The sequence below is a fragment of the Vulpes vulpes genome, chromosome X (genome assembly GCF_048418805.1).
Source record: "Vulpes vulpes isolate BD-2025 chromosome X, VulVul3, whole genome shotgun sequence".
NCBI classification, from domain to species: Eukaryota; Metazoa; Chordata; class Mammalia; order Carnivora; family Canidae; genus Vulpes; species Vulpes vulpes.
Genome location: NC_132796.1, coordinates 74324248 through 74337957, shown reverse-complemented (window position 1 = coordinate 74337957; position 13710 = coordinate 74324248). Strand labels below are relative to the sequence as shown.

The window sequence follows — 13710 nt, the reverse complement described above, 5'->3', positions numbered from 1 at the left end:
AAGAAACACAGATAATGTAATATAAAAACACCACTTAACCAGGAGATTCAAACTAATTGGGAAAGGGCAGAGGATTGTCAGTCTCAAGTAACAGTGACTCTATTAAGGCTCCCACATCACAAGAGTAAAGAAACACACTAAGCAGTTTTGAAAAATGGAGTCTTTAAGAAATCTTATTCATAGTCCAATGAAATACTCAATATTTGAGAAGTTTCTCCATTAAACCACCAAAGACCCAACTTTGGTAGTGGCTTTATTAAAAGAAAAAGTGAAACACAGCTTGTTCTCCCTCTCACACCAATCACCTACAATAGTTAACTGTGGGCAGCAATTTGGAATCACTGGTTACTGTTCACTGGTAAGATGAGGATAGTGGCCACTACATAAAACATCAAATCTCTAGATTGTTCAGTGGAATTTCCTGTGATGGTGGTGTTCCTCTTGTTGTATGTGGCTACTGGGCACTCGAAGTATTGCTAATGGGACCAAGGAACTAAATTTCAAATTTTATTTAATTCATTTAAATAGCCACATGTGGCTAGTGGCTACCACAGTGGACAGTGCAGTTCTAAAGTACCTAAGAGAAGAAACACACACACACACACACACACACACACACACACACACACACACTTCACTTAATAGCTAACTCACATTTATTAAAAATTGAAGATTACAGAAAAGCATAAGATTTGCTTTATTAAACAAGCTCAATTAATTTACCTTCCACTAATAAATGAAAGTATTTAATATCACAAAAGGAATTTTGAAATAAGGTTGATTTCAACCTCTGAAATTAAAAGAAAAGCAGCTAAGACGTTTTCAGGAGAGCAACCACAGACCTCCCTCTAGTGGCAAGAGATAGAGTTGCTGCTGAAAGTTGAATTGCTTCTGAAACTACAGAAAACTGCTCACATTTTTCCTAGAATTACAACCTAAAAAGACTCTAGATTAATATATAAGGAAAATAGATCTCATTTTTGTAAACAAAAGACAGACCTAATTTTCACATACAATGAATGCTACTCTCCCTAGAAATCTGATCTCTCCAGAAAAATGATTTGCCAAGGACATTTGGGAAATTCTGGCTTTCACAAAACAAAAGTTTATGGATCCTTAACCAAACTGTGAGCAAAAGAGAGGAGACCTAATTCTTTTCTGTTGATAAATGTTCTGGGATGGAACATGTAGAGGAGTGGATTCTGAAGTATAAAGTGGTAAGCAGCAGTGGGGTTTGAAAAAGCCCATGGTACATCAAAAAAAAACAATTAAAATATTACAAGAGTTTTTAATACCCAAAACAACACTGTTCAGTCTGATATTCAGCTTCAAAAGACAATTCTGCCACATTTCCCATTTTAATTACAACCATACATACACATTTAGATTTAACTACAGAACTACTACTTTCAAGTACAAGAAGGAACTCAAAATAGAAACGACTTGTGTTACAGCTATTGTATTTCCTTATAGTTTTCAGGAAAAACAGCTTTTATATACACTGTAGTAAGTACAGAATGTACAGAAGACAGTTATATATACAAAAGTGCATTAATATAGTAATACATTTAGCAGAAATACAGGAAAAAATCCTGGTTAACAATCTGATACGTTACAGTATTTAAGACTACTTGAAGATTCTCCAAACCAGCCAACTTCCTACTTGCTTTGGTTATGATATTGATGCTACATAATTAACCTTTGAAACTAAAAAAAAATGAAATTTTTAACCATCTGTCAAATGTTTTACATATACTTGTAATTATCTTTAATAGCTTTTGACAACAGTCCTATTAAACTCCCAACACAAAGATTCAAAATGGATAATACCTATACCTAAATTAGAGTTCTCAAAGAGGAAATTAAATTGATCCACTATACGAAGAGAAATAGTCTGCTGCATTCCTAAAAGCCTCAGCTAGATAACCTAACCCCAAAGTCCAAACTTAAATCTAATTGGTCAGCTACTATTGAAGAGCAAGCAGCTCCAGAAAACAAGCCATGGCTTCAGGCTACTTACTGTTCCTTAGAACAAGTCAGAATAGGTAAGTGTTAACTTGTCATTTATACATATTAATTCTACAACTACCTTTATATAGTCAAAATGCATATGTATAATTGGAGCAATTCTCTTTTCTACCCCTACCCCTCACCACAAAAAAAAAACCCACAGATTTCCACAGATTCCACTGACCACAAAGATGTAACAAACTTGACAATAAAGAAAAAAATACTATATATTAAAATCAGAGAAGACTAAACCAGGTTTTCAGAGTTCAGTATGAATGCCAAATTAAAAATTAACTTACCACCATGTGATCTAGGTTAAAACATTAATAACCTTAATTTAAAATAAAATTGTGAGGGGGGCTGAAAAGAAATAATTTTAATATTAGAAAAAATATGAAAATAAAATTTTAGTGAGTCAACTCTGATATGCAGCAATAGCATGCAACTTCTGTACTCTATAAATAGCCGGTTAATTAGAGGACTCTTTGGAGTTCCTTCTGAGCCTTAGGAATAAATCAATTATTTTTCACAGAAATGAGATTTAAGCTAGAATTCGAAGGAGCTATGTTCCAGATACTATACTGACAGAGATGCCTAGGTCTAAATATCTTTCAGAAGTTTCTCACCCACTTAGCATAATTCCATTGTAAAGATAGAATTTATCTTACTTTGTCAGACTTAAAATGAATCTAAAGTTACCACGATACATGTGTATACAAATACTTATTTTCTAACTAATAGTCCTTTTAAGGATTAGATTTACCTCTAAGTTTAGAAATGTTGAATGGCAGTGTGCTCACCATCAATACCATATTTGAATAGGACTGGGAATTCTCCTATCAACTGTCTCAAACTATAAACTGACTTTCAGTAATCCCCTCCCGATTCTAAGCAAACATTTCTTGAAGACAGAAGAGCTAATAGGTAATTTGTTAAAGGGGAGGGGAGCATTCCAGCTATTACACAAATGAATGCAAAGAATCCCTAAAGTTATAACAAGGGAATCAAGCTGCTATATTATCTCTGTTCTTGAAGTGCTTTTGTCTTGAATATTATCTCTCCAGACACTAAGAATTATCTGGTTTTAAAAAAAGCATTCTGGCTTATGACCATTTTCAGGGGAAAAAAATGAGAGAGTACATTAAGCTATACTTTAGATAACTTTCAATGTTCTTCAGTGACCAAGGTGGGCCACAAATAAAGTCGTGGTAATGAAATTTAATATCTGAAAGATTAGTGTTTTGTTAATACGCTCTATTGTCACTGACTGGTTCAATTTAATGATTTTGCTTACTGATATCCAACAGCAAGGACATTTTAGAAAACAAATTACAATGTTTAGATTTTTTTTTTGAGTTTGAAAAAGCCTGATATTGAGAAAAAGTATAGAATTTACCTTTAAGGCACATGAGGCTATTAAAAAGTAACCCATGAACGAAAATCTCTGCTAGAGAATCTGGAAACAGGACTTCTCTATTTGTCATGTACTAATAACATTTTTGGCTTTAAATATGAAGATATTTGAAAACTTCACTAATTTTAAAGCTCATCAGAATCTGGATACCTTTATACAGTAGTTTCTAGGAATTTTTCCTTTAAGAGGGAATTAACACTTGTAAGAGTTAAATAAAATGAGATGTCCACCCAATCCATAGAGTCATTAAATTACAAGTCAGTTTCTGGGATTAATTCAGCAATATCTATCTAGTTAATCCAAAGGGCTAAGGAAATGGACAAAACTGCCCCAGCCTAACAAAAGATACAAGTCTCATGAGGGACGCCTGGGTCGCTCACTGGTTAAGCGTCTGCCTTCTGCTCAGGGTGTTATCCAGGAGTCCTGGGATCAAGTTTCACATCAGGCTCCCTGCATGGAGCCTGATTCTCCCTCTGCCTGTGTCTCTGCCTTTCTCTCTCTGCGTCTCTCATGAATAAATAAAATCTTTAAAAACAAAAAAGACAAGTCTCATGAGAAAAAGTGTCATTTTATTCTAAGTTCTTTTTCGGGCAGAATGAACTACCCTTTATATACCACCTAACAGTATACTACTTTAATTCAGTTGTAAAACTGTAGAAAAAGACATGCCATCTTATTTAATTCAAGGTTCATACCTATGTTAGGGACTGACAGACTTCTACAAGAGCTCTTTTTTCCAGTTTTATTGATATATAATTAAACATACATACAAGATCTCTAATAAAATGTTTTACAAAGAATCTGAGGGAAATTTATCATGCCCTAAGTTAACGAGGCTTGTGTTTAAAGGGGAAGAAACTTATTTGCTCCAGTGTCAGTTCTCTACAGATGCTCTACACTGGAGCAAATGAGTCTCACATTTTTATTAATAGGTTAGATTTATCTTTAAAAAGAAAAAATAGTGAGTTGGATTGGTCTTAAACTCAGATATACCAGACTAAATAAATTATTACTTATTCCAAGAAAGAATTCAAACTTGAATTATCTACATGAGATATTAAAAAAGAAAAAAAACACAGTATAGCCCATTAACAAAAACAAAACTTTTTGTCTTTTACTGCTGGGTTTTTTTTCTAATGTTAGGAGAGATGGAGAAAGACTTGATAATCTCCCTCTCCCACATCATAAGCAAACCCAAGTTGTTTTAATTTTTTCTTTTAATTAAAAGAATTATTTTCAATCTCCTCTAAACCAACTTTATGGGCAATCTCTAATTTATAGTAAAGACAGTGCATCCAGATTTACATAAAATTTCATGGCATACTTTACTATAAAAACTCAAATCCTTATAAACTTTTAAAATTGGCTTTGTGGTGCTTTGGTAAACTTGTTTCATAGCGACTTAAGTTAAATCTAAGGTAATAAGACTATGTGACTGTTGGGAGAGTAGAAAAATTGATCTTATTATATCATGACCATGTAAGGATTTTCTTTTACTGGTCAATTGTTTCCAAGTATTTAACAGATAAATGCTGCTCTATGGTCTCCAAAAGCGGCCTGTTTTCCTGGAAGAGTAGGTAAAGAGAACAGATAAATCATTCTCTAGATTTTGCTTTTGCTAAGAGCAGGCAGAAAATTCAGCTGTATTTGCTCTTCTCTCCTTTTACTCATCCTATACTTGGAAGGGAAAACACAATGAGGTTGACCCTTTCCACTTTCCTCAAAGTATTTTGGGGTCCTACCCCAAGCTTTCTTTGGGCCCTCTAAGCTGGTTAGGAGCATCTAAGAAAGGGTAAAAGGAAAGTCAGAGGGAGTACTCCAACTGATAACCATATATACATACTTTCATCTTAGTAAAATTTTAAAGTATAAATTTAGTAGTCTTTAAAATCTCATAACCATACCACAGACCTCAGCAAAGCTGCAAAATACATCACTTTTCATCCTCAGTTTCAATTCTTTAACCTTCAAGGAAGTAAAGTAAAATCAGGTTTTCAAAACACAACTGCAAGCAAAGGTTTTTTATCAACTGAGAATTAACGATTTAAGTCAATCTCTTTCTTAATGAGTTATTTGATATGATAGTTTAAAAAAGTAAAAATCCTATCATCCTCTGACTCTAGAGTTTAAAAAAATATTGATCACAACTCCTCCTCCTAATTATGATTACCTCCCAAAAGTTATCCACAATAAAAAGAAAATCATGAAAATCAGAAAGCAGCTTGATTGTCAGTAGTACCAGGTTCCATCTTCTTTAACCCATATGAGTGTTTAAAGAAATGTGGTAGAAGAAAAGGAATCACACTACTTCTAGTGTTCATGATAACTCTATGAAAACATTTAAAGAAACTCCATGATTTCACATCTACAATTAGACTTCTATTAAGAGCCAACAAGCTCAGGATTTTTTTTCCTATTATCTCACTGTTCTGTGTATTTCTAGTGCTTTATAGAGAAGTTTCGGAGAACTGTAAGGGTTTTCTTTAGTTAACTTTGAACATTTACCGGTTTACATGCCAGAAGCTGTTATACCAAATATTTAAAAATCAGAGCTGTGCTGGAAAAAATGACCTACAAAAGAACTTAAGATACAGTTCCTGCCTTTGAGACAGATTCACACCCTAAAATTTCAGGAAGCAGCGGAAAAGCAGAATTGGATGTTTTGCTTAATTGCTTCCTCCATTTGAGTATTAATCAACATAGCATCAAGTCTAAAGTTCAGCTACTAGTAACATTATTTCCTCAGTAGTAATCACTTACAAAAGGATTCTGAATTTACAGAAAGTGAAAAACAAATCTAACAGGAAAGACATTAGTGCCTATTTTTACACATTTGAGTTAACAAATGAAAACAGAACTAAAGCTAATGAAGGCACTATTGTAAACAGCAATCCACACCCCACCCCCCACAACCTCAAAAAAAGATGTCCACTAAGAATTAAAAATTATGCTATGGCCTTTAGAAAAAGCAAACTGAGGAACTGTAACATTAAGAAGGAAGCTGAATTATGATCGCTACAGATATACCTATACTGACATAATAAACTACTTGTCAGCAGCAGCTTGAAATCTTCCGAACTGTAAACGTACTAGTTCTTGAAAAAGCCCACTTAACCACCCTAAACAGTCAAAACATTTACTAAATTAGTGGTTCTTAAAACTAGAGCTGCGTGCAGCAAAATAATCTGGTGGTTGTTAAAACACAATGCTGGGTCCCTCCCCCGGGGTTTCTGATTCACTGCATCTGGAATGGGGCCTGGTAGTATGCATTTCTAACAACTTCTCAGGTGATGCTGAAGCTGCTGGTCTGGGGACCACCTGCTGAGAACCACTGGACTTAAATATTAATGGTACATCAGCACAGCCCTAACCAAAAGTTTGGTCAAAATGCATGTAAACAAATAAAAGGATAGAACACTTTAACGCCTAAAAAGAATGCCAATAAATCCATCCTTATTACATCAAAACATCTACATCTGCTTCATGGTCTTCCTCAGTCACTTTCAAGGACAGCACTTCTTCATTAAGGAAGAGCCCACTGAGCCTCTCCTTTCGAGCCTGCCTCTGCTCTTTCAGCTGCCTCTTGCGCAAAGCCTTCTGCTGTAACTTCCGTTGCTTGGATCGCTTCTGTCAAAATAAAAATTTCTAAATCAGTAAGGTTCAGTTCTGACATACCCATCTCAGAATTTTTTAGGGATCAAATTCTGTATTTTCAGAATATTTGGAGATGTTCAAATTCCTTTGCAGTATGATCCTGGTTCCAATAAGTGAGCCACTGGAATGAACTGAGGGAAATGATGCCTCAAGATTCTATTTTTATGGTATTTGACCAGAGAATCTTAGGAAGGACTGAAATTTGATCATTTTGATTAGTTATAGATAATCAATCATTCCAAAGCCTTTTTTAACCAAATTAAGGTACATGGGTGTCACTGCAGAGTGAACACGTAATAAACAATACTGAATGCCAACACAGAGAACATTGCCAAAATCTCTAATGCTTATGCTTTTAAGGTATCTTTCATTCAAAAGCTCTAGCAATTTTACAATGGCGGGAAAGAATCACGTCTTCTCCATATTAGGCAAATACAATCTTAAAAGCCCATTAGAAACCCAGTGGGGGGGATCCCTGGGTGGCGCAGCGGTTTGGCGCCTGCCTTTGGCCCAGGGCGCGATCCTGGAGACCCGGGATCGAGTCCCACGTCGGGCTCCCGGTGCATGGAGCCTGCTTCTCCCTCTGCCTGTGTCTCTGCCTCTCTCTCTCTCTCTCTCTATCATAAATAAAAAATAAAAAATAAAAAAATAAAAAAAAATAAAAAATAAAAAATAAAAAGAAACCCAGTGGGTGCTCTTCCTTGTTACTGGTGAACTGATGCAAGAAAAAAAGAATGAAGAATATCTAGAGGAATACCCTGGCAACCAACAAAGATGGCTATGTTTCTACTTTGGTACAAGCCAGGGAAGGAATCACTGTGTATCTTCTAGTCACCACTGGGTTCCCAAAGAGTTATGAGATACCCTTTTTATCTTTAAGTTGGCTCCAAACTGTCACCACTGCAAGGAACTGAACTTACCTAAAGCATCACAAAAACATTCTAAATACACTACACCTCCCTATTTTTTTATGTGCCCAATATTATCACAAAGAATTCTTCAACTGTAAATAGACAGAAATTAGAGAAGGTGTTATTATATTTTTAAAAGATCTAATAAACATTCAAGATTAAAACATTAAGAAAACATTTAACACACACACACGACATGCAGAACATTGTTAGGAGCTAATAGACAGCAACATCAGCAACATAGTGAGACCTGCTCAGTAGTGAGTTACAGTCAATATTGCAATCTTGAGACTCACTATTTCCATCAATTTATCTTACTTAAAACAGACACAAAAATCAGATAAATCAGATGAATGTGATATGGGTGTGGGTCAAAACAGTATTTCAAAGCACTCAGCCTGAAGGGCTTTACTCAAGCAGAGTATCCTGCTTGTTCAATTAAAGCCAAAACCCACAGGCATCTAGAAAGCAAGATAATTTTAACTCTTCAAGAAATTTATATGAAGAAGTACTAATGTTAATATTGAAAGGTAAAGTTTTGTATTGATTAGACATTTTACTTTTGAATCCCGAATCCGTTCTGCTGCACTTGCAGACAAGTTGCTGTCACTGTGTGCTCGACTCATGTTGGCACTGGAGTTTGAAGCAGAGTTTCCAACACTGGACCCACTGCTGCTTGCAGAACTGACCATGCTGGCACTGCTGCTGCTGGCGCTGGCACTGGCACCGCTCACTCCACTGGTGCTTGCACAACTAAAGTTGCTTCTCTTCCAGGCCTCTCTTGCAGGCCTTTGGCGAGGGCTATGCTCCTTGATATAGTTTCTGACCTTGGAACACACAGACAAACACTGGTTAGTGTTGTTCCTTGACATTCTACCTGAAAATACTGGAGAAAAGAATATTGTACATAATGTAAAACATTATCAAAAGTGCTACAGATGTGCTCATCAGCAGGGAAATACAAATCAAAACTATAATGAGATACCCCTCATACCCATCAGAACAGCTAAAATCAACAACACAAGAAACACCAAGTATTGACAAGGATGGGGAGGAAGAGGAACCCTCCTGCACTGTTGGTGGGAATGGAAACTGGTGCAGCCACTCCAGATAACAGTAAGAAGGCTTCTCAAAAAGTGAAAAATAGTACTATCCCATGATCCAGAAATTGCACTACTAGGTATTTACCTGAAGAATACAAAACTAATTCAAAGGGACACACGCTTCCCTAGGTTTGTACCAGCATTATCAACAACAGGAAATTATGGAAAGAGCCCAAATGTCAATCAACTTATGAATGCATAAAGAAGATGGTGTGTGTGTGTGTGTGTGTGTGTATACACACACATAGTGGAATATTACTCAGCCATAAAAAAAGAATGAAATCTTGCCATCTGCAGCAATGTGGATGGAGCTAGACAGTATTAATCCTGGGTGAAATAAGTTAGTCAGAGAATGACAAATATCATATGATTTCACTCATATGTGGAATTTAAAAAGCCAAACAAATGAGCATAGGGGGAAAAGAGTGAAGAGAAACCAAGAAACAGACTCTTAAATACGGAGAACACACTGATGGTTACCAGAGGGAAGGAGGGTGAGGGGATGAGTTGAATAGGTGATGGGGATTAAACAGTGCACTTGTGATGAGTACTGACTATTATACCTAAGTGCTGAATCACTAAATTGTACATCTGAAACTAATATTACACTGTATGTTAACTAACTGGAATTTAAATAAAAACTTTAAAAAAAAGATTGGATTGGATCTTGAGATAAAACAAGACATTGGTTGAAAATCGAGTGTAACCTGAATACAGCCTATAGATTATTTAATAGTACTGTATCTATGTTCTTGCTTTTGATGAGTGTACCCCAAAAAAAAGAACTTGGATTGTAACAGATGTTTAACAAATCGAGTAAAAGACAGTAATTATAAAAAAATAAAAATAACACTTATTGTATTATAATATGATTGTATCTGTATTATAATACAGATTTATGATCTTGGATTATAACCTACATTGATTTCTTTGGCTCTTTCTTGAGTTGTAGATGCTGTGAAGACAAGGATCATTTTTTAAACTCTTTTGTATCCTAATATTTAATACATAACAGACACTTAACATTGTTAAATAAATCAAATAAAAAAGTGCTACAGATGTACATAAGTAGACTATAAGGAAGAAATAAATCTCTAAATATACAAACAAGTACTAGAAAAATTGACATTGTTCAAAATTCTAGGATATATATTATGGAGCTATATTTTTAAAGCATATAAAATAATCAGCAAATGGAAGGCTACTAGCCTCCAGAATTTAGGATTCTAAGAAAATAACACTCAGGGTGCTGGGTGGCATAGTCAGTTACGTGTTCAGCTCTTGATTTCAGCTCAGGTCCTGATCTCAGGGTCATGAAATCAAGCCCTGTGCTGGGCTCTGCACTGAGCATGGAATTTGCTGAAGTTTCTCTCTTTCCCTCTGTCCCTCCCACTGCTCGCTTGCTCTAAAAAATAAATCCTTTAAAAAAAAGAAAATAACACTCAGAGAAATTAACAATAGAACAAATCAGATTAGGCATTTTTTAAAGGTCTCAATATGATTTAAGTAAGCTCCTGATTATATCTAAGATTAGGGTGTTTCCTAAATCTTAGCTAGGGGCCCATGGTACCTGTCTTCAAATGCAGGGCATCAATTTCAATACTAATAGAAAATGAGCTGGAATGTAAAAATTATAGTATGTCTGTTGAGAGAAATATTGAATAAAAACATTTTTACAAGCGATGATAAATGCAAAAAAAAAAAAAGCTTTTAAAAAACGAAAATAGAACAAGTATTCATTCACCTATGTACCGAAGAAAAATGGAGATAAAGAAATGTGTATTGCAAAACAGCTGAATGAAAATTACATTTTACCCTACACAGGCTCAATTACTCCATAAGATTACTCAAATCTCCCAATTCAGATGTTCACTCAAGTATAGATAGCTCTCAATAATCAGTGTTTTGATTCTGTCAATCACTCTTTTTAAAGGTGAGTTAAAATAAATAAATAGCATAACCATCCCTTAAGTGGTAAAATTAAGTTTCAAAGCCTACACAACTAAACAGCAGGTCCTAGATCCACATGATCCCAGAAAGGTATTGCCAGGTGAGATGTACCTAAAACCTTACAACTATGTGCTCTCAAATATTGCCATCATTTTTTCTAATATTACATCTCACAGCAGTGATTTAGACCTTTATTATTTGTGTATTTTAACATACAATGATCCAAGTCTACATTTTATAAAATAATGGTTTTGTTAATAGCTGTACAATCTGTATTTTCTTTACATACCTGCTTCAGTTTTTCATCTGTGAGACAGTTAAGTTCAATAATAAACTCACTGTCCGTAGGGGAAATCTGAGCCGAAGGATCAATTATTTTTATAATATCAAGTTGCTCCCGAAGACCCATCTCCGTACTGACTTTACGACTCAGATACTCAATATATTCCACCTATGTGATGAAAAATTATAATAAACAAGATCAATGCCAAAACTTCTGATATTTTAATGTCATTTATAATGTGTTTCAAACATCAAAAGCACTTATGATATTTGTTCCCTGCAAAAACAGTTAAAGCCCTCACTCAGATTTTACTAGGCAATCCACATTTACCTAGTCGCTTTAAATAGGTAATACACTGAGCTTCAAGTAATCTCTACATATATGCTTTCAATTAAGAATGTCAAGATCCAGGCAGCCCATGTGGCTCAGCAGATTAGTGCTGCCTTCAGCCCAGGGCGTGATCCTGAGGACCTGGGATCAAGTTCCACGTCGGGCTCCCTGCATGGAGCCTGCTTCTCCCTCTGCCTGTGTCTCTGCCTCTGTGTGTGTGTGTGTGTCTCTCATGATTAAACAAATAAAATCTTTTAAAAAAATGTCAAGATCCCTACCTGCTCATCATTTGTCATTGCACTCCAAGGAAGTTCATCTAAATTCCGGTGCTTATTTTTCTTTTTAGGAAGCAGGCAAGGTGAACTCGGAATACTGGGTATGACATCAGAAAGTACATCACTTCCACTAGCAATGTCACTGCCTGGTAACTTTATAAAAATAAGAAGGGGGCAGGAAAAGCAAAATTTTTCAAAAATACACTTTAAATAGCACAACATATTACATATTGATTAAAAATTACGTTTTAATGACAAATACAGAATAATGAGACATTAATTCTGATTCACTCCTATTTTAGACAAAGCAGCAACATCAACATATTCTTTCTATACAGTCACTTGTTGAATGAGATATTTCCCAAAAGCTTAAATTCATAATCAAGACTTGTTAATAAAATGCTAACTTAAGAGTCAATCATCATTAGGGTTTTTATTTCACAATGTGAATGTAGGCTAGGGGTTATACAGCATGATGAATAAGGAACATTGGACTCCATCTCAGGAGATGGGAAGGATCTGCCATGACTTGGCATTTTGCTCAACACTACACTGGAAATACTGCCAATATAAAGACAAATAAGCCATGGTCCTTGTGCTCAATTCAGTATTAACAACCTCAAGGCATGGGATCCCTGGGTGGCGCAACAGTTTGGCGCCTGCCTTTGGCCCAGGGCGCGATCCCGGAGACCCGGGATCGAATCCCACGTCGGGCTCCCGGTGCATGGAGCCTGCTTCTCCCTCTGCCTGTGTCTCTGCCTCTCTCTCTCTATCTCTGTGACTATCATAAATAAATAAAAATTAAAAAAATAAAAAAATAAAAAAATAAAAAAAAAACCTCAAAAAAAAAAAACAACCTCAAGGCAATTAAAATAATTTAAAATATGCTGTTAATATAGAGCAAAAACACTTTAAAGATCAGAGTTTTATGACAGAAAAATTAGAAAAAATACTGAGACAATGGATAGACAAAGGAGAAAAGTGAGCAAGACTAATACACAGAAAATCAGTTTAAAGTGAGATGAACACCAAAAATAAGTGCTGTAATTTTTATATTGTCTATTATAAGCCAGTTAGAATGGATTTATTTTTTTAACAATTGAGTCCAAAGGGATACAAAGAATAGTACATATCTAATATATATAATTTGAGAACTTTGGACATATGCATATGCCCATGAAACTATCACCACAATCAGGGTAATAAACATATTTGTCACCTCCACAAGCCAGAATGGATTTAATTTTAAATAAATGTGTTTAGAGACACCTGGCTGGCTCAGTTGGAGGAGCATGCAACACTTGATCTCAGGGTCATTAAGTTTGAGCCCCATGTTGCGTGTAGAGATATACTTAAATAAATAAACTTTTTAAAATAAACAAGTAAATTTAAGTCATTCATCCAAAAAAATAATTTCTTCTACAAGTAGTAGATAATTTTAAAAGATAAATGCTTTCATTTTTACAAGGTACAAAATACCACCTTTTTGTTGTTGTCCTTTGCAATTGCATCTCAACTCTGGATGATTACTAGGCTTTTGAAGTTACCAAAAGATAAAAGCTACTTTAGCCATGAAGATTATTACACTCATACACCTGGCCTCCTACCATACCTGTATCACTCTAATAGGTACAGGGGATTCAAAGGATTTTAAGTCATGGTCCTTATACAAAAACTCCTACTGGGGAAGATAATATTATAACACAAACATTCAATTATACAAAATAGCAAATGACAAATGCTAGATTTGTTTTGTTTTGTTTTTTTTTACAAATGCTAG

The 13710-nt window shown here is 35.1% G+C and overlaps 1 protein-coding gene across 1 annotated transcript in view; it reads right to left on the bottom strand.

Annotated features, from left to right (window-relative positions):
* Nucleotides 1-1274: 1274 nt before the first annotated feature.
* FAM199X (family with sequence similarity 199, X-linked) overlaps nt 1275-13710 on the bottom strand; it is a 30044-nt gene continuing 17608 nt past the window's right edge. Inside the window, exons 3-6 of the mRNA XM_025989011.2 lie at nt 11934-12083; nt 11332-11493; nt 8550-8816; nt 1275-7051 (exon numbers count right to left, since the gene is read on the bottom strand). Coding sequence (XP_025844796.1) covers nt 6881-7051; nt 8550-8816; nt 11332-11493; nt 11934-12083 — 750 coding nt within the window. The 3' untranslated portion in view covers nt 1275-6880. The remainder of the gene's footprint in view (nt 7052-8549; nt 8817-11331; nt 11494-11933; nt 12084-13710) is intronic.